General features: G+C 37.9%; 1 protein-coding gene across 2 annotated transcripts in view; it reads left to right on the top strand.

Moving 5' to 3' along the window:
• The window catches only part of PPIL6 (peptidylprolyl isomerase like 6), a 79,810-nt gene extending 63,647 nt beyond the window's left edge, over positions 1-16,163 (top strand). For both annotated transcript variants that reach the window (XM_007484426.3, XM_001378895.4), the window contains 2 exons: positions 8,799-8,934; positions 15,152-16,163. In XM_007484426.3, coding sequence (XP_007484488.1) covers positions 8,799-8,934; positions 15,152-15,260 — 245 coding nt within the window. In that variant the 3' untranslated portion in view covers positions 15,261-16,163. The remainder of the gene's footprint in view (positions 1-8,798; positions 8,935-15,151) is intronic.
• The last annotated feature ends 4,038 nt before the right edge of the window (positions 16,164-20,201 follow it).

Genomic DNA, 20,201 nt, shown 5'->3' with positions numbered 1-20,201 from the left:
CCACAATTTGTTCAGCCATTCCCCAATTGAAGGGCATCCCCTCATTTTCCAATTTTTGTCCACCACAAAGAGTGCAGCTATGAATATTCTTGAACAAGTCTTTTTACTTATTGTCTCTTTGGGGTACAAACCCAGAAGTACTATGACTGGATCAAAGGGCAGACAGTCTTTTATCGCCCTTTGGGCATAGTTCCAAATTGCCCTCCAGAATGGTTGAATCAACTCACAACTCCACCAGCAATGAATTAGTGTCCCTACTTTGCCGCAACCCCTCCAGCATTCATTACTTTCCATAGCTGTCATGTTAGCCAATCTGCTAGGTGTGAGGTGATACCTCAGAGTTGTTTTGATTTGCATCTCTCTGATTATAAGAGATGTAGAGCAATTTTTCATGTGCTTATTAATAGTTTTGATTTCTTTGGCTGAGACATGCCTACTCATGTCCCTTGCCCATTTATCAATTGGAGAATGGCTTGATTTTTTGTACAATTGATGTAGCTCTTTGTAAATTTGAGTAATTAAACCTTTGTCAGAGGTTTTCGTTATGAAGATTGTTTCCCAATTTGTTGCTTCCCTTCTGATTTTAGTTACATTGGTTTTGTTTGTACAGAAACTTTTTAATTTGATGTATTCCAGATTATTTATTTTGCATTTTGTGACTCTTTCTAAGTCTTGTTTGGTTTTAAAGTCTCTCCCTTCCCAAAGGTCTGACATGTATACTATTCTGTGTTCGCCTAATTTTCTTATAGTTTCCTTCTTTATGTTCAAGTCATTCACCCATTTTGAATTTATCTTGGTGTAGGGTGTGAGGTGTTGATCTAAACCTAATCTTTCCCACACTGTCCTCCAATTTTCCCAGCAGTTTTTATGAAATAGTGGATTGTTGTCCCAAAAGCTGGGATCTTTGGGTTTGTAATATACTCTCTTGCTGAGGTCACTTACCCCGAGTCTATTCCACTGATCCTCCTTTCTGACTCTGAGCCAGTACCAGATTGTTTTGATGATTGCTGCTTTATAATATAGACTGAGATCTGGGACTGCAAGGCCCCCTTCCTTTGTATTTTTTTTTCATTATTTCCCTGGATATCCTTGATCCTTTATTCTTCCAAATGAACTTTGTTATGTTTTTTTCTAGATCAGTAAAAAAATTTTTTGGAAGTTCCATAGGTATGGCACTAAATAGATAGATGAGTTTGGGTAGGATGGTCATTTTTACTATATTGGCTCGTCCTACCCATGAGCAGTTAATGTTTTTCCAATTGCTCAAGTCTAGTTTTAGTTGTGTGGAGAGTGTTTTGTAGTTGTGTTCATAAAGTTCCTGTGTTTGTCTCGGGAGATAGATTCCTAAGTATTTTATTTTGTCTAAGGTGATTTTGAATGGGATTTCTCTTTCTAGTTCTTGCTGCTGAGCTGTGTTGGAACTATATAGAAATACTGATGACTTATGTGGGTTTATTTTGTATCCTGCAACTTTACTAAAGTTGTTGATTATTTCTACTAGCTTTTTGGTTGAATCTCTAGGATTCTTTAAGTAGACCATCATGTCATCTGCAAAGAGTGATAACTTGGTCTCCTCATTGCCAATTTTAATGCCTTCAATTTCTTTTTCTTCTCTAATTGCTACTGCTAGTGTTTCTAGTACAATGTCAAATAATAGAGGTGATAATGGGCATCCTTGTTTCACTTCTGATCTTAATGGGAATGCATCTAGTTTATCCCCATTGCAGATGATATTAGTTGATGGTTTTAGATATATACTGTTTATTATTTTTAGGAATGACCCTCCTATTCCTATGCTTTCTAGTGTTTTTAATAGGAATGGGTGTTGTATTTTATCAAAGGCTTTTTCTGCGTCTATTGAAAAAATCATGTGATTTTTGTTGGTTTGCTTGTTGATGTGGTCAATTATGTGGATGGTTTTCCTAATATTGAACCAGCCCTGCATCCCTGGTATAAATCCTACTTGATCATAGTGAATGACTCTTCTGATCACTTGCTGGAGTCTTTTTGCTAGTATCCTATTTAAGATTTTTGCATCTATATTCATTAGGGAGATTGGTCTATAATTTTCTTTCTCTGTTTTTGACCTGCCTGGTTTTGGAATCAGTACCATGTTTGTGTCATAAAAGGAGTTTGGTAGAACTCCCTCTTTGCTTATTATGTCAAATAGTTTGTATAGTATTGGGATTAACTGTTCTCTGAATGTTTGATAGAATTCACTGGTGAATCCATCAGGCCCTGGGGATTTTTTCTTAGGAAGTTCTTTGATGGCCTGTTGGATTTCATTTTCTGATATGGGATTATTTAAGAATTCTATTTCTTCTTCTGTTAGTCTAGGCAGTTTGTATTTTTGTATATATTCATCCATATCACTTAAATTGGTGTATTTATTGCCATATAATTGGGCAAAGTAATTTTTAATGATTGCCTTAATTTCCTCTTCATCAGAGGTGATGTCCCCCTTTTCATCTTTGATGCTGTTAATTTGCTTTTCTTCCTTACTTTTTAAAATTAGATTGACCAGTACTTTGTCTATTTTATTTGTTTTTTCAAAGTACCAGCTTCTTGTCTTATTTATTAAATCAATAGTTCTATCACTTTTGATTTTATTAATTTCTCCCTTAATTTTTAGGATTTCTAGTTTGGTTTTCTGCTGGGGGGTTTTAATTTGGTCGCTTTTGAGTTTTTTTATTTGCAGTTCCAATTGATTGATCTCTGCTCTCCCTAGTTTGTTAATATATGCACTCAGGGATATGAATTTACCTCTGATTACAGCTTTGGCTGCATCCCAAAAGGTTTGAAAGGATGTCTCACCATTGTCATTTTCCTCGATGAAATTATTAATTGTTTCTGATTTCTTCTCTAATTAAACAATTTTGGAATATCATATTGTTTAGATTCCAATTAGTTTTTTATTTAGTTTTCCACGTACCATTACTGATTGTTATTTTTATTGCCTTGTGGTCTGAAAAGGTTGCATTTATTATTTCTGCTTTTCTGCATTTGAGTGCCATGTTTCTGTGACCTAGTGTATGATCTATTTTTGTGAATGTGCCATGTGGTGCTGAAAAGAAGGTGTATTCCTTTTTGTCCCTATTTGTTTTTCTCCATATTTCTATTAACTCTAATTTTTCTAAGATTTCATTCACCTCTTTTACCTCTTTCTTATTTATTTTTTGGTTTGATTTATCTAAATTTGATAGTGGTTGGTTCAAGTCTCCCACTAATATGGTTTTACTGTCTATTTCCTCCTTCAATTCTCCTAGTTTCTCCATTAAAAATTTGGATGCTATACCATTTGATGTATACATGTTGATTAGTGATATTTCCTCATTGTCTATACTCCCTTTTAACAGAATATATTCACCTTCCCTATCCCTTTTGATCAAGTCTATTTTTGCTTTGGCTTTGTCTGATATCATGATTGCAACTCCTGCCTTCTTTCTATCAGTTGAGGCCCAAAAGGTCTTACTCCATCCTTTAATTCTAACCTTGTGAATATCAACCCGCCTCATATGTGTTTCTTGAAGACAACAAATGGTAGGGTTTTGGGTTCTAATCCAATCTGCTATTTGTCTACGTTTTATGGGTGAGTACATCCCATTCACGTTCAAAGTTATGATTGTCACTTGTGGATTCCCTGGCATTTTGATAACTTCCCCTAGTTCTGACCTTTCTTCTTTAGCTATATCCTTTTGAACCAGTGATTTACTTTAGGTCAGTCCCCCTAGTCCCCTCTCTTGATATGCTTCCCTTTCTAGCCCCTCACTTTTTATGCTCCCTCCCCCTCCCCCTCCTTGATTTTCCTTTCTTTCTTACCCTGTTGGATAAGATAGAATTCAGGATCCCACTGGATCTAGATGTTCTTCCCTCTCAGATTTGATTTCACTGAGAGTAAGGTTTAAGTAATACTACTTCACGTTCTCTTCCTCTCCTTCTCATATGAGAGTTCTTCCCCTCCTCTTCCCATGTGTATCTTTGTATGGGAAAGATTATTCTATTTAGTCCCCCCACCCATTTCTTGAAGTAAAGTTAGTATTATCGATGATTCCCCCTCCCTTTTTCTTTCTTTGCCCCCCTTTCACCAAATCTTCTTGATGCCCCAATCTTTCCCTATGCATGATTCTTCTAACTACTCTTATGATGCATACAATTTTTGAGAGTTAAACAATACATTTCCCCCACATATTAATATATATAATTTGATATAAATTTAGTCCTTATAGAAGAGAGTTTGACTTAAAGAAAAAGATAAGATTTATCTCCTTTCCCCTTTCTTTCATATTTACCTTTTCATGTTTCTCTTGCTTTCTGTGATTGGATGTGAAATTTTCCACTAAGTTCTGGTCTTTTCTTAGCAAATGCTTGGAAATCTTCTATTTTGTTGAATGCTCATATGTTCCCCTGGAAGTATATAGTCAGTTTTGCTGGGTAGTTGATTCTTGGTTGGAAACCCAGCTCTCTTGCCTTTCTAAATATTGTGTTCCATGCTTTGCAGTCTCTTAGTGTGTTAGCTGCTAAGTCCTGTGTGATCCTTATGGGAGCCCCCCTATATCTGAAGCTCCTCTTCTTGGCTTCTTGTAGGATTTTCTCCTTTTCTTGGAATCTCTTGAATTTGGCGATTACTGGGGGTTGTCTTTTGGGGGTTTAGTATAGAGGGTGTTCTATGAACCCTTTCTATTTCTATTTTGCCCCCTTGCTCCAGAACATGTGGGCAATTTTCTTCTATAATCTCCTGTAGAATAGCATTGAGGATTTTGTTTATCTCTGGTTTTTCGGGGAGACCAATAATTCTGAGGTTGTCTCTTCTTCCTCTGTTTTCCAAGTCTGTGACCTTTTCAGTGAGATCTTTCATGTTTTCTTCTAATTCATTAATTTTTTGGCTTTGCTTTATTGATTCTTGCTGTTTTGTAATCTCGCTGTCTTCCATTTGCTTAATTCTGGTCCTTAGGGACTGGTTTTGCTTTTCAGCTTTGTCTGCCCTTCTATTAGATGCTTCCAGCTCCTTCTCCAATTGTGAAGTCTTGTCTATCAGACTGCTGATCTCTTTCTCCCATTTTTTTTTCCAAAAGGTTTCCATCTTTTGGGTAAGCTCCAGTTTGAGATCTTTCAGAGCTTGTGGATAGTTTCCATTTTAGGAAGCAGGTTCTGATTTTGTTTGGATTTCATCCTCATTCTCTTCTTTTCCTTGGGTACTCCCTCCATAAAAGTTTTCAATAGTCACTTTTTTCCCCCTTTTCTTCTTGGAGGCTTGATTTTGGGACATGTGAGCCATCCCTTTGGTGGTTTTATTCCACTTTCTTTTTTTGGTCTAGGGTATGGGTGATGTGGGCGGGTTTTCTGTGAATTTAGGTTGCCTCAGACTAGTTCTTCCCAGCCTCCGAGGTTAGAGCACAGGCCCCTGTGTTCAGCGCAGCAGCCCCTTTGCTCAGCACAGCCTCTCAGCGCGGCAACCCCTTTGCTCAGCGCAGCCTCTCAGCGAGGTCGCCCCTTTGCTCAGCGCAGCCTCTCAGCGCCCCTTTGCTCAGCTCAGCCTCTCAGTGCAGCTGCCCCTTTGCTCAGAGCAGCCTCTCAGCATGGCCGCCCCTTTGCTCAGCGCAGGATTTTCCCGTGAAACCGCCCTGAGAGGTCGTTTCCTTGCAGTCTTTAGATCCCAAGGACCCTGGTGTGCCCCCCCAGACAGAGACGCTCCTCACTCACTCGCTGTCCCAGTGAGCTCTCTGATAGCTTACTCTGGTTTGGGGGGGGGGAAGGGGCGGCTCAGTTCAAGTTTTTGTGGGAGCTTTTCCTCCTCCTTATAGTGTGGAAATGTTCAAACCCCAGGTACCTTCGTTTCTGTGGGGTACTGGGGAGTCCCTCCATTCTTCCAAAGGTGATTTTTAATGCTCTTTTGAAGTAGTCTATTTCGTTCGGTGCTGGGGAGGGGAAGCGAGTTGCATCTAGATTGCAGCCATGTTTACCTGGAAGTTCCATATGCGCTTTTGTAATCAACAAAATAAATTTTTGTAATAAAATGTTTGTAAATCAACAAAATAATCAGGATGAGATCTTATTTATCTGTATTTTTCAGTTAATTTTGTCATGATAAAAGTGTAGTCCGGTGAGGATAATTGCTTATGAAAGCCTAACTGTTCCTTTCTCATATTTTCATTGGATATTCTTACTCGACAAATCAGCAATCATCTCCCAAATAATCCCTGATTGAGCACACCAAAAAAAAATTAGTTTCATTAGTAATTATGAACGAGATGGAGAGGGGGGATATAGATGCTTACTTATGCTTTAAACTTCTTCATGATTAAAGAATACCATGGTGATTGGTTCCAATCCAGTAAAAAACCCTCCTTAATACTTCTCCCAATTTACTTTTCATTGAGAAAATACTTTATCACCACCAAGAAACTTGATGTCCTTTTGTAGTTTGTTTCATTTTCATTATTTTTTTCAAAAGTTAGTTTCATCTACTTTACATTTTTCACAAGTTAGATCATCTTTTTGAATCTAAATTTTACATCCTAAAATTGTATACAGAATCCCAAAGAGATTTTTTTAAATGCGGGGGGGGGGGGGGGACCTATTATAGCAGCTCTTTTTGTGATGGCAAAACATTGAAAAGTAAGAAGACATCCGTCAATTGGGGAATGGCTGAAGAAATTGTGTATATCATTATTATGCTACAAGAAATGATGAGCAGGATGACTTCAGAAAAAGTTGGAAAGACATTCATGAACAGATGCAGAGTGAAGTAAGCAAACCCAGGAGACCGTTGGACACGGTAACAGCAATACTAGAGAATTATTAACCGTGAAAGGCCCAACTATTCTCAGCAATACAATGAATGATCCAGGACAATTCTGTAGGACTTCTAACAAAGAATGCTATTCATCTCCAGCAAAACTCCAGAATGCAGATCAATGCATACTATTTTTCACTTTAAAATAAACAAATTAAATCATGTATAGACAACTTACCCCACTTGCTCTTGACCCAAATTTTTAGCTTTCACCCACTTTGTAAGCATTTTAATTTATAATTGCAGTTTTTCATCTTCCTCTTTTAACAGAGCCTGGAACTGTTTTATTTCTATCTAGGTCTTATCTTCACTTCCCATTTACCCATTTCTGACCCTTAGCCTTCTCTATGACATCTCTATTTTCTTCCAGCCCCCATCTTCTGCCAGGCCCCAGTTTGGGTTTATCTGGAAGCCCCCCTCCCCCATTTCAGACTGCCTGACTGCTTTGCACAGAGGCAATTACTTACCGGCAGGGATATGTGTCAAACACAGACATGTGACAGATGCAACATGCTAGCTTCAGCAGCCTGGCCATGATGTTATGACCATTATAAAAAAGATCTCTTGAAAAAACCACTAAAATTAAGCCTTCTCAGCTTAAGTCCTACCCTCCTAACTCATTGTGGTTTGGATTCTTAGAGGCTAAACCATGAAGGACAGGTTATGTCAGGCCTCCTCCAATCTGAAACGGTTTCTGAGTAATGGGTCCAAGAACAGACCCACGCTTGGAAAACTAGCTTAGCTAAGTTCCAAGAGGCTCTGCCCAAAGACTAACCACCAAATTGGGGGGATTTTTTTGGTCATTGTTACTTTATAAACATTATCATAAATGGAGGGAATACCTAAACCAACACAATTAGTTGATTTATTACCAGAAATGTTTAGGATCAAACTACATTCTTAGAAGAATGATGGTTGGGCAATCCCTAAAAGACTTTTGGTTTGGTTTGGGTTTTTTCTAACGGAATGGAAGGAGAGTTTGATTCGTAAAAAACATATGAATTATAAAACATTCTCCAAGGAAATGAAGTCGTATTTCTTTAAACTATGTATAAAAACGCAGTAGGCAGAGACAAGGGGAAAGATGGACCAATGATAAATCTTGGCTTAGCTTGTAAATTCTTTCAGAGATAAGAATCATGTTTAATAGGCAGGTTGACTGGTTGTATTTAATGGTTGACCTTCATTCTTAAGTAGGTTAAATTTTTCTTTTTTCACTATTAAAAATTAACATAATAATATATAATTTATATATTAATATATAATATACTATATATAACAATATATAATGTATAATAATAAAACAAAATAATATATAATAATATAACATAAAAGTTATATATTTATATAATTTACAAATTATATGAATAAATTATAAATTTTTTAAAACCCTTACCTTCTGTCCTAGAATGAATACTGTGTATTGGTTCTAAGGCAAAAGAGTGGTAAGGGTTAGGCAATGGAGGTTAAGTGACTTGCCCAGGGTCACACAGCTAGGAAGTGTCTGAGACCAGATTGGAACCCAGGACATCTCTAGGCCTGGCTCTTAATCCTCTGAGCCACCTCCCTGACTCTCACTATCAATTTTATGAGCAAACCTATCTTATTTACCATTAACACTTCACCTTATGATAACAAAAACAGTAGAATTAATGAGACCTTACATCTATTTTTGAAAAGGTTTGGATATTTCCATATCAAATGATAAAAATTTGGCACTATACTCATAAACCCTTACAAATGAGAATATATAATCAGTGTTCTTTTTGTTCCTTATATGTTGTTACCAATTAAGACAATGGAGGGAATTAACTAAAAAGCATCATTTTAATATGGAAATAGGTATCGATGATAACACATGAATACCCCAGTGGATTTGCTTGTCAGCTCCAGGAAGGGGGTGGGAAGAGGGGAGGGAGAGAACATGAATCATGTAACCATGGAAAAATATTCTAAATAAAATTTTTAAAAAGCATCATTTATATGATCTTCTGATCTTTCCCAGATGAGAACTATGCAGTGCTCCACGATAAAAGAGGAATTCTTGGTATGGCCAACCAGGGGCGGCATACCAATGGGTCACAATTCTATATCACGCTACAGAAAGCTCCTTACCTGGATCGAAAATATGTAGCTTTTGGGTATGTATAACAAGCTTAACTATTTACCATTATAAAATGTAAAACAATGGCTCAAAAGACAGTGACAACCATTTTTAATGCCTTAATAGTGATAACTTTATATTGTGAAAACTGACATTTGAAAAAAATCAATAAAGAAAATAAGAAACAGACTTCTAAAGGAATTCAGTTTCTTGTAGAAATATATTTTTCAACTATTGAAACCATTTGAACACTGCCTTTGTAATGTATCTAAGGCATATTTTGCTCTGCCACTGTGAATAATCAACCCTAAATTACTGTGAAATGCTCTATACTAAACTTTTAGATTAGCATCGCTAAATCCAGAACTTTGTGAAGGTAAAGTTAAGTGAAGACATTCTTCTCATAGCTCATCAACTTTTATAATAAAGAGCTCCAACTACTCAGGTTGCCGGTAACACGACTTGCCAAAAGGTGATGATAAATACTGAAATGTCTTAAATAACAATTTTAAGCAGTTCATTTGTGATGTACCGAAAGGTGTTTAGACCTGAAATAGATTGTTAGGATATTTTACAACATTTTCCAGGATTTTGTAAATGTATGTAGTTAATAGACCTTGTATATAGTAACATTTAACTTGAATTACCCTTTCCCCACTCTTTTGTCCTTGTTTTTCCCAGGAAAAATTCTCCTTCCATAAAACCTCTCCTGATTGCCTTATCCCAAAGTGAGGTCCGCCCCCTAAATTTGGTTTGGACCCTTGAGCAGCAACATTAAACACTAATCAACTTAGGAACCTTTTTACGCAAAATTAGTCTTACTGGTCAAATACCATGTAGATGACGGGAGTTTCTTGTATGATTGGTAATGGTGGAATGCAGAAGTTGGTAAAATGTTCCATCCTACTTCGTTTCAGTAGGTTTGACCCTAGGTAAGCACTGTGCCATGATAAAGATCAGGCAAGAGAAGGGAGGGAAGGGAATAGGGTTTTATTTAGGTCTACTAAGTGCCAGGCACAGTGCAAAGTGCTTCTGAAATCTCTTATTTAATTATTTTATATCTATTAATATTATTAATTAATATCCTTATTTTACAGTTGAGGAAACTGAGGCAAACAGAGGAGAAATGACTAGCCCACTGCCCTGTGACTAGTAAATGTGTGAGAGGTCATCTCTGAGTCTTATTGACTCCAGGTCCAGTGCCCTATCCACAGAGCCAGGGGCAAGTGTTCTCTTAGGAAAGCTCAGCCACTGAGAGATGATGGAGATGTAACTGCTCTCCCATCTCATGAACAAAGTAGGGTATCATGGCGGTAGGGGTCTCTCTTCTCCCCCTGCCCCATTCTTAGTCATCGATCCAACCCAGCCTTTATCAGGAGCCTCTGAGGGAATGGAATAGGAGGAGATGAGCAGCTGATTACCTGGCGTTGGCCTCATTTTTAGGATTTGTCTTTATAGCCTAAACTGTTCTAAAAATGTAACTCTGTTCATCCCAGATGACCTTCATAAAAGATGGTTTTTGGTACACTTTAGAATTGGGGTGAAATCTTTGTAATGCTGAAACTTCCAGTCAAGTCAACTTCGAAACAAAGACCTCTTATCTCTTTGGAGGTTCTTAAGTCAGGCTAATGCATATCCCTTTGATTTTGAGGTCCAATGACCAATGCCCATTGGGTTTGGTTAGAGAATAGGTCTCAGGTATATTGAGCTCAGGTCCACTCTATTTGGATGTCTTATAGGCATCCCAAATTCAACAAATCCAAAACAGAATTCATTATCTTTTCCTTCAGGTTGATCCTTTTTTCTAAATTCCCTATTCCTATTGAGGGTACCACCGTCTTCTTCTGTTCTCTCTTTATATTCTCTTGATGACTGCATCGGCTCCCATAGGTTTAATTATTTTCTCTGTGCAAGTGATTCCCAAATCAATATATTTAACCCTACTCTCTCCCCTGAGTTTCAGTCCCAATTCACCCACTGACTATTGAATATTTCAAAGCAGATGTCCCAGAAACACCCCAAATGCAACATGTCAAAACTGGAATTCCTTACCTTTTCCCCCAAACCTGCCCATCAGTCAAATTTCCTCCACCCTCATTCTTCCAGCATTCCAGGTTCATAACCCTGGCATTATGCTCAACTTCTCATTCTCCATTTCATATGGACTTCAATTTTTTTTAATTAAACATCAAATAAAATAAAAATTCCCAGATGACAGGGATTGTATGTAACCTGTGAATCTCTATTAGATGTAACTTGTCTTTCTTTTTAAGTATATAATAAATTCAATTACACTCAAAGCTGTTCTGCTCATCTATTTCCTTCTAAATTTCCTTTTGCTTCTATCTATGCATTTTAAATACTTCATAGACCCTATCTCTTTTTAAAAAAAATGATATTATTGCTAACCCCCCAGTTTTGGTTTTCTTTTTAAACTCTTACTTTCTTTGGTTATATATGAGTGTGCACTTATAACAATGACCAATATGGAAGTGTTTTACATGATAATAAAAATAAAATTAAAAAAACTCTTAACTTTCTGTCTTTTCAATACCAATTTATAGTAGTAAAGGTGAGGCAAACAGGATTAAGTGACTTGCCCAGGGACATACAGCTAGGAAGTATCTGAGGTCAGTTTTATACTCAGGACCTCCCATCTCTAGGCCTAGTGGTCTATCCACTGAGCCACCTAGTTGTTCTTCCAGGTTTGTTTCTTTTTTTTAAGGAAAAATAAAACTTAAAAAATAAAAACCAAATATATATATAATTAAGGGAGAAAAAAAGCACACATTGACTATTTCCAAAAAGGTATTTCTTATTCTACAGGTCAAGACCATCTCTTCTGTTAAGATTACCCCCATATATCCAGTCAGCTGCCAAAACTTTCCATTTCTACATATTTAACATCTCTTATATCTGATCCCCTTTTCCTAATTATATAAACTGCCATCTTAGCACAGTCCCCCAAATCTCTTGCTGAGACTTTTAATGAGTTCCTCCTCACTAGTCTTCATCCTTAAGTTTCTCCCCACTCCAATCCATCCCTCACACAGCTGTCAAAATGATTTTCCTTATGCCCCAATTTAACTGTTACTCTTCTACTCACTAAACCCCAGTAGCTCCCTATTACCTCCAGAATAAAATATTAAGGTCTCTTTACATAAAGCCTTTTACAACCTGGGCCCAGCCCATCTTTCTAGCTTTCATCATTGCTTCCCTCTCTGCACACTGCCATCTGGACAAACTGGCCTTGCCTTTATCTCTGTTCTTCACCTGGAAACATTCCATCTCTCCCTCCTGGTTTGGCAGGGACTCCCTCCTCAGCCTTGTTCTGCACACACCTCTTTTTCCTTCAAAGGGAGCAACGTCCCAACACCTAGAGAGAGCTTTTCTTGCACCTTTCAGCCCCCCTTCTATTCATTTTGTATTTATTTATTCTTAACTGAGATAGCAATGTGGCTAGATCCCAAGAAAGAATGTTGGCTCCCTGAGACTAGAGATTGTTTTATTTTATTTTGTATTTGTATTCCTGGTGCCTAATACAGAGCCTGGCACATAGAAGGTCCTGAATGCACATTCATTCATTCATTGATTCATTCTTCTAGACACCCTTGACTCACCTTGCCTCCCCCAGAGTCAGTTACCAAGTTTTGTCAGTCCTGTCTTCCCCACGTCTCTGACATCCAGTCCCTTCTCTCCAAGTTTGGAGTTTGATGGCCTCTTCCCTGGACTATTGCAATAACCTCCTAATAGTTCTCCTTGCTTCTGTTCTCTCCCTTCTCCAATGCATCCTGCACATGGTTACCAAGTTGATCTTTCGGGTGCGCCTGACTCTTCCTGACCCCATTTGGGGTTTTCATGACAAAGACACAGGAGTGGTTTGCCATTTCCTTCTCCAGCTCATTTGACGGATGAGGAAACTGAGGCAAATAGACGTAAAGTGAGCAATTTGTAAAATTATTGTTGTGATTTGTATCTGATTCTTCCTGGCCTCATTTAGGATTTTCTTGGCAAAGATTCTGGAGTGGTTTGCCTTTCCTTCTCCAGATAATTTTACAGATGAGGAAACTGAGGCAAACAGGGATAAGTGACTTGTGCAGGATCACATGGCTAAGAAGTATCTGAGGCATAAGCCACTTGGCTGGCCCTTTCCCTAAATTAAAAAAAAATTTTAATCTAACATTTCCCCATTCATGTGTAAAAAGTTTCCAAAATTTTAAAAAGAATTTTGAGTCTCAAATTCTCCTTCCCTGCCCCCTCACTGAGATGGCAAGCAATCTGATGTAGATTCTGCATGGGTAATTATGTAAACCATTTTTTCCATATTAATCTTTTGATGTAAGGAAACTCAAACCAAAAAAAAATTAAGAAAGAAAGAAAGTGAAAAAAAAGTTTGCTTTGGTCTAGATTCAGACTCCATCAGTTCTTTCTCTGGGAGCAGATGGACTTTTTTTTTTATCTTGAGTCCTTTGGAATTGTTTTAGATAATTGTATTGCCAAGAATAACTAAGTCATTCATAGTTGTTCGTCTTATTCTTGTCACTGTGTACAACTATTTCCTGGTTCTGCTCACTTCATTCTGCTTCAGATCATGAAAGTCCTTCCAGATTTTTCTGAGCTCCTCCTGCTCATCATTTCTTATAGCAGAACAGCACTCCATTACAATCCTTTACCATAACTTATTTAACCATTCTCCAATTGGCGGGCATCCCCTCACTGTCCAATTCTTTGCCCCCACAAAAGGAGCTGCTTTTAATGTTTTTATACCTCTAGGTTCTTCCTCTTTTTGTTTTATATCTCTTTGGGAAAAGAAACCTAGCAATGTATTGCTAGATCAAATGGCATGTAAGGTTTTATAGCCCTTTAAGGGGCATGGGTCCAAAATACGCTAGAATGGTTGAATCAGTTCACAACTCCCCTCTGAGGACAGTAGTGCCAATTTTTCCACTTCTCCAAAGCATTTTCCTTTTCTGTCATAACAGCCAATTTGGTAGGTGTGTGGTAGTACCTCACAGTTGTTTTAATTTGCCTCTTTCCAGTCAATAGTGATTTAGGGCATTTTTTTGCATGACTACAGAGAGCCTTAAATATAGTCCAAGAACTACCTGTTCATATCCTTTCAGCATTTATCAACTGAAGGATTGGATACAACTGTGTTGACTTGGTTGCTTCTTCCGAGTTTGTGTTTTTGTCTTCCCTGTTACCAAAATAACTGTCTTTGATGAATTTCTTTTTTTATTGTTTGCTCATTTTCCAGCCTTTTTCTTTTCTTTTAACTTAAAAAAACAAACAACAAAAAACAAAAGCTGCTAAAGTTGGGCTCTCTAACTGTGGTGAAAGGAACACTGTCCCCAGCTTCAGGTTCTTTGTGCCAGCTGCCTTCAGAGATAGCTCTAGGGATAGACAAGTTTTTAGTTCTTCCAAGGTGTTGTAAGGAGAGGTTGTGCTCTGCTCTGGGAGTAATCCCAAGCACTCTTTTCACCCTTGGAACTGTGGTCAGAGTTTCCTGTTCTACAGTCACAAGGGCTGGTGCCTAGTGGTGCTCCTCCTCACCCTGAGACCCCAACCCAGGACTGCAACCTGCATCTGTGAATGTACTACAAAAGTCTTGCACCCAGAGCCAGCAAAGGGAACCCAGTGGTCTCCAGAGCAGTCTTCTGATACTCCATCCCCCACCCTGTTAGCATCCGTGGCTGAGAGCTGGAGAAGCCTCTGCTGCTGGTTCAGCAATGCCCAAGGAATGTTGCTTTGCATTCCACCTCTACCCTGGTGTAATAGATCTTTCATGCTGGCCTTCCGAGTCATTGGGGGCTAAAAAGATTATTTCACACTGTCTTTTTTGTGGGTTACACTGCTCCAGAATTCATCTTGAAATATTATAGTCATGGTTGTTTGGAGAGTAATTTGGTAGAGATCTGGCAGGTCTGTAGGTCATCTCTGCCCTCTTGGTCCTATCCCTTTTCCCCTTCTAAGGTACTGCCCTGCACTGGAGAAATTGCTTTATATTCCCTTTATACATATATCTTTAATTTACTTGTCTCTGGACATGCTATGTCCCCTCAAGAGCACATAAGCACCTGGAGGATAGGACTGGCTTGGTTTTTGTGTTTCTAGTATAGTACCAGGCACATGGTGCCAGTGCAATGCTAATTAAATTGAACTTAAGTTGGGCGGCACACTGACGGCCTGGAAGAGTAAGTGAGTGGTGAGACCTTGTGGCTGAACTGATTTTTATCATTTTTTCCCCTCTACAGACAGCTGATTGAAGGAACAAGAGTTCTTCAGATATTGGAAGTAGCAGAGACAGTCAATGAAAGACCTGTATATACTTGTAGAATTACCGACTGTGGAAACTACAGCTGATAATATCAAGATGGATACTTCTCCCTGTAGTTTACTATTTCTCTTCCCATTATCCTTTTCTAAATTTTGACAAATGAAATTTGAAAAAAAAAATAAAACTGGGATCCTGGTGTATTTTTGGAATCCCAAAATTCTCACCTTAAGTAAATAGGGCACTCTGTCATTTGTGTCTACAATGAACTTACCTTTGTTAACTCTAATTAAAAGTGATATGGCAGTATACAACTCCACAGAAGAAATGCTTTCAGTTCATTGCTTCTTTAGTTTCAGGAGGGAATTCCTGAGTATTTGCTTATATTTAGAATTAGCTCAATTAAGAGACATTCTTTATGCTATCACTTAAGAACTGTTATCTATGAAAACTGCTATTTTACAGCATCCTATATTTTAAAATAAGGAGGTACTCCTGGTGTGATTGATCAGTGTCACTGGAGAATGCACCCAATATCAAGCATACTCTGTTAGTATAAACGGACTAACAAAATTATCCAGGTGCAAGAAGGACACTTTGAAGATAATTACTTTGGCAGTTTGGCACAATAGCCAGTTACCACCAGTATGCAGAATAGCTGTGACATTCCTTAGTATCAGTTCCACTTTTGTCTTTTTCTGTTTATTCAAAAAATTCACATGACTCATTTAGAAACATTCAGAGTGAAATGTATGCCTAGCAATGATTTTTCTATATGATTTGGAGAAATGAGTTTTTAAGACACAAAACCTTCAACTCAGAAGTACTTGCTAAAGAATGTGTTTAATGATAGGAAAATATTCTCATGAGACCAAGATAACCTCAAATATAAAGGTCCTATAATTTCTCTAAGACCCCCAAGTATTTCAATGTTAATTTCTGGAAAAAATCTACAAATATGAAAATAAAAGAATTCTAATGACTTTAGATGATTTCAGGTTTCTCAAATTCTGATGCTGTTTTGGTTACTGTGTTAGGAGGGGAGATTCTCTCTTCCTCATAATGATATATTGCATAGGGTAGGACCTCATTCAACTTGACCAATATGTTCCAAGACCCTTCTTTCTTGTAAGTCCAAAACTGAGGTTAATGACATTTAGTTCCATTGCTTGTTACTTAATAAGTTACTTAATAAGTATTTCTTCTACAAACGTACATGGGCACTTTACAACTTTTCTTAGATAAGAGCCACCAGCTTCACCACTCTTGTACTTTGAGCCATTGTTAACAACTAAATAGTGTTAATGAAACAAAGAGAAGCACTGCTCTGATACAGACATGTGGTGTTGCAAGTGAAAACTCTGGACAAAGACCAATGCAAGAGCTACTGTTGTGCAAAACAGTGTAATGACTCACATGAACTCTTCTCAGATGGAGAATAGCATGATTGAGCAAACTGCCTCGAGACTCTATGCCACTTGGGAAATTGGTGAGGATTTAACATGTAATTAAAATGTTTACTTTATGTATTTTTCTGCCCTTATTTTTTTCATTTGCCAATTACGTGTACCTGAATACACATGTGTTGAGTTCATGTAAAATGAGGTCCTACTGTCCTCCTTTCTGGCAGCTTATAGGTTACTAGAATAAGGTAGAAGAAAATCTAGAACTGGACAGGTTTACAGAGGCTGGATAGTCCAAGACCCCCGTTTTACAGAAGAGGAAAATAAACTGCAAGGAGGCCTAGACCTGTGTCTTCTGACTCAAAATCAGGTGCTTCTTCCATTGTACATACATACTATATTAATGAAGAATTATGGCAGCTTTACTATCACTGATTTTTGAGGGTTTAAAGTAATTCTCAACTAAATATTTAAAAGTCCAGCTGAGTTCCCCTCCCTACCACCAGTTCTTCAGGTTTTGCTGCCACCAAGTACAACTACTTTGTGACAATGCTGAGCAATCAAGCAACTGAAAGTTGCCTCCCTTTTGAATCAAAGATCACTTAACCAAGCTTTTGTGGTTTTTTTCAATTTTGTAATGTTTATCCATTAACAAGCAATGGACCGAAATAACATTTTAACCACCAGGGGGCATCAATACCCCAATCTGATAGCATCCAAGTGAGGAACCAGGCACCAGGAAGGTCCAAGCCAAAGAGCAGTTATGTGCTCCCACAGAGGGAGCATTGGGAAAGTGCCAAGAGTCGTGGTGCCTGTGCTTACCTTGGGATGTGCTGCTCCCACATAGTCTTTCTCCTGACTCTTCCTCCTCCTCAACCACCATGTGCAACTCTGCCTCACTTAAATTCAATTTTTGCTTCAGTCAAAAGACACCAACCAGGGAAGTCATCTTGGTCCTCATGGAGAAGGAAGAACCACCACCACCACCACCTTCTCTTCTTTCTGAACAGCAGCACTTGCCTCTTTGGGTCAAGACAATAGTTCCCAATGTTTTCTTCATTCCATGAACTCCTTTCAACAAAATAACAAATGTATTGTGAATTCCCAGAGTATTTTAATATATTTTTAAACCCTTACCTTCATTGTATTGGTTCCAAGGCAGAAGAATGGTAAGGACTAGGCACTAAGGGTTCAATGACTTGTCCAGGGTCACACGACTAGAGGTGTCTGAATCCAGATGGAAACCCAGGACCTCCAGTCTCTAGGACTGGCTCTCAATCCACCTAGTTGCCCCAATTTAATCTTCTATACTTAATACTCTTTTAAATATATTTATTAATTACTATAATAACTACAGTGATAATTTTTGCACACCCTTCCTCCCCAATCCAAATCACTGCAGGAATGAACCTGTGATGCTTCAATATGTACCTGCTATTTGTCACAGAGGAAAAATATATTTATAACATAATTAAGCAACTATTTACTGCTTAAAGTGTCACTAAAGAATTTTTAGTTTAGCTCTCAGACCATCACTGAACCTCTAAAGGGTCAAGGAAACACAGCTCTAAGGAATATAGCCAATGCAATTTTATCCCAACAGAATAATTCTCAGTTCAAACAGAACTCCCCCCTCTTTCCTGAATCTACCAAATTTTATTGAATCTTAGTCACTTGAATGGGATAGAATGAAATAGACTATACAAGAAGCAGAATTATATGTCATTATAAATAAAATCTCTATATAAAATCTCCTCTGGGATACTCTGCCCAACCTTGGACTCATGGGTTTTCAAATTGGTTCCTCAGTAGGGTGACTACCTCAGGGTTCTAGATGTAACCCGTTGGGTTTATACTTCTAAAACTCTATAATTCATGAATCCCAACAGGTCTCTTTCCCATTAGTAATTAGCCAGTTGGACACGATTAGCTCTTTTTTAGCAAAGGCATTTACTGTAATGTTATAGTAAAAACAGGAACTACAACAGCATTCCCTTCATGAAAATGCAATGTGCTCTCCCACAAATAGTTATAGCATCCATGGAAAAAGTGGGCATAGAAGACAGTGGCAAATGAGGCACAATTATAGTATATGTGTATGACAAAAGCAACTCACAACTCCTATTGCAGAGCCTCGAAATCCTTTCTTTCTTCATGGGGTCTTCACACAGCTTTCTTTAGACAGAACATCTTGACTGTGCAGGTTGATGCCGAGTTGGGTTTTAGGAGCTGCTCCTTTCCACTACCATTCAACTCTTGACTGGCAGAACTACAGACAATTGGCTCTTTTTGGCTTCTAAGTTCCAGAGGGTCACATTCCTCAAAGCTGCTTCCTTCCTCAATTGACTTTTCTCCATCTCTCTAGCCTCTGTATCTGCTCCCTTAATTATTCCTTGAATTCTCTCAAACTTACAAATTCTCTGACATCTAGATGATTTTTCTCCCTCTTGACAAGTACCTATTAGATATCATAGTGGATGGGGAAAGAGAGAGGAGAGGAAAATCCTCTCCTCAATCCCTCTGCAGGAACCTTACTCCCAACCTTTACCTCCAAGGACTTCCTTGAGTCTAGCTATTTAGCTTCCCAGACTGTGAGTAATTTTTGCTTAACCAATCAATTCCCTTCTGACTCAATCAGAGAGTAAAGAATCATTTGGGAAGGGGACAATTTTACCATTAGTTTAAACTAATATCAGTTGTTTCTAAATCCTGTGACTACATTAACTGGGGTAGAGAGGATTATATCTATGTTTATATATCTACAACTGTAGATAGATAGATAGATAGATAGATAGATAGATAGATAGATAGATAGATAGATAGATGGATGGATGGATGAATGATGGATGGACAGATGGATGGATAGATGGATGGATAGATAGATAGATAGATATGGATGGATGAATGAATGGATGGATAGATGAATAGATGGATGGATAGATAGATAGATAGATAGATAGATGGATGGACAGATGGATGGATGGATAGATAGATAGATGAATGGATGGATGAATGAATGGATGGATAGATAGATAGATAGATAGATAGATAGATAGATAGATAGATAGATGGATGGACAGATGGATGGATGGATAGATAGATAGATGAATGGATGGATGAATGAATGGATGGATAGATAGATAGATAGATAGATAGATAGATAGATAGATAGATAGATAGATAGATAGATGGACAGATGGATGGATAGATAGATAGATAGATAGATAGATTGATAGATAGATAGATAGATAGATAGATAGATAGATAGATAGATAGATAGATAGATAGAATCAAACAACTATCACATAGCTGTGCCTTTCTCAGACTCTGGCCACCCTCAAATCAGAGTTTTAAGAATGCCAGTTTTATTGTTTAGCCCTCTCCTCTCCCAGCTTTAAAAAAAAATAAGCCTTTATAAAGCACCTAATAGGTGCCAGGATATGCTAAGTGCTTTACAAATATCTCATTTGATCTTCACAACAACCCTGAGAGGTTAAGTGCTAGCATCATCATCATCTCCATTTTACAATTGAGGAAACCAGTTAAGTGACTTGCCCAGGGTCACATAGTAAGTGTTTGTGGCCAGAATTTGCTAGGTCTTCCTGCGGTGGGTCCAGCATTCTACTA

This window comes from Monodelphis domestica, chromosome 2 (genome assembly GCF_027887165.1).
Source record: "Monodelphis domestica isolate mMonDom1 chromosome 2, mMonDom1.pri, whole genome shotgun sequence".
NCBI classification, from domain to species: Eukaryota; Metazoa; Chordata; class Mammalia; order Didelphimorphia; family Didelphidae; genus Monodelphis; species Monodelphis domestica.
The sequence above is the reverse complement of the archived record's forward strand: the minus strand, read 5'-3'. Positions and strand labels throughout refer to the sequence as shown.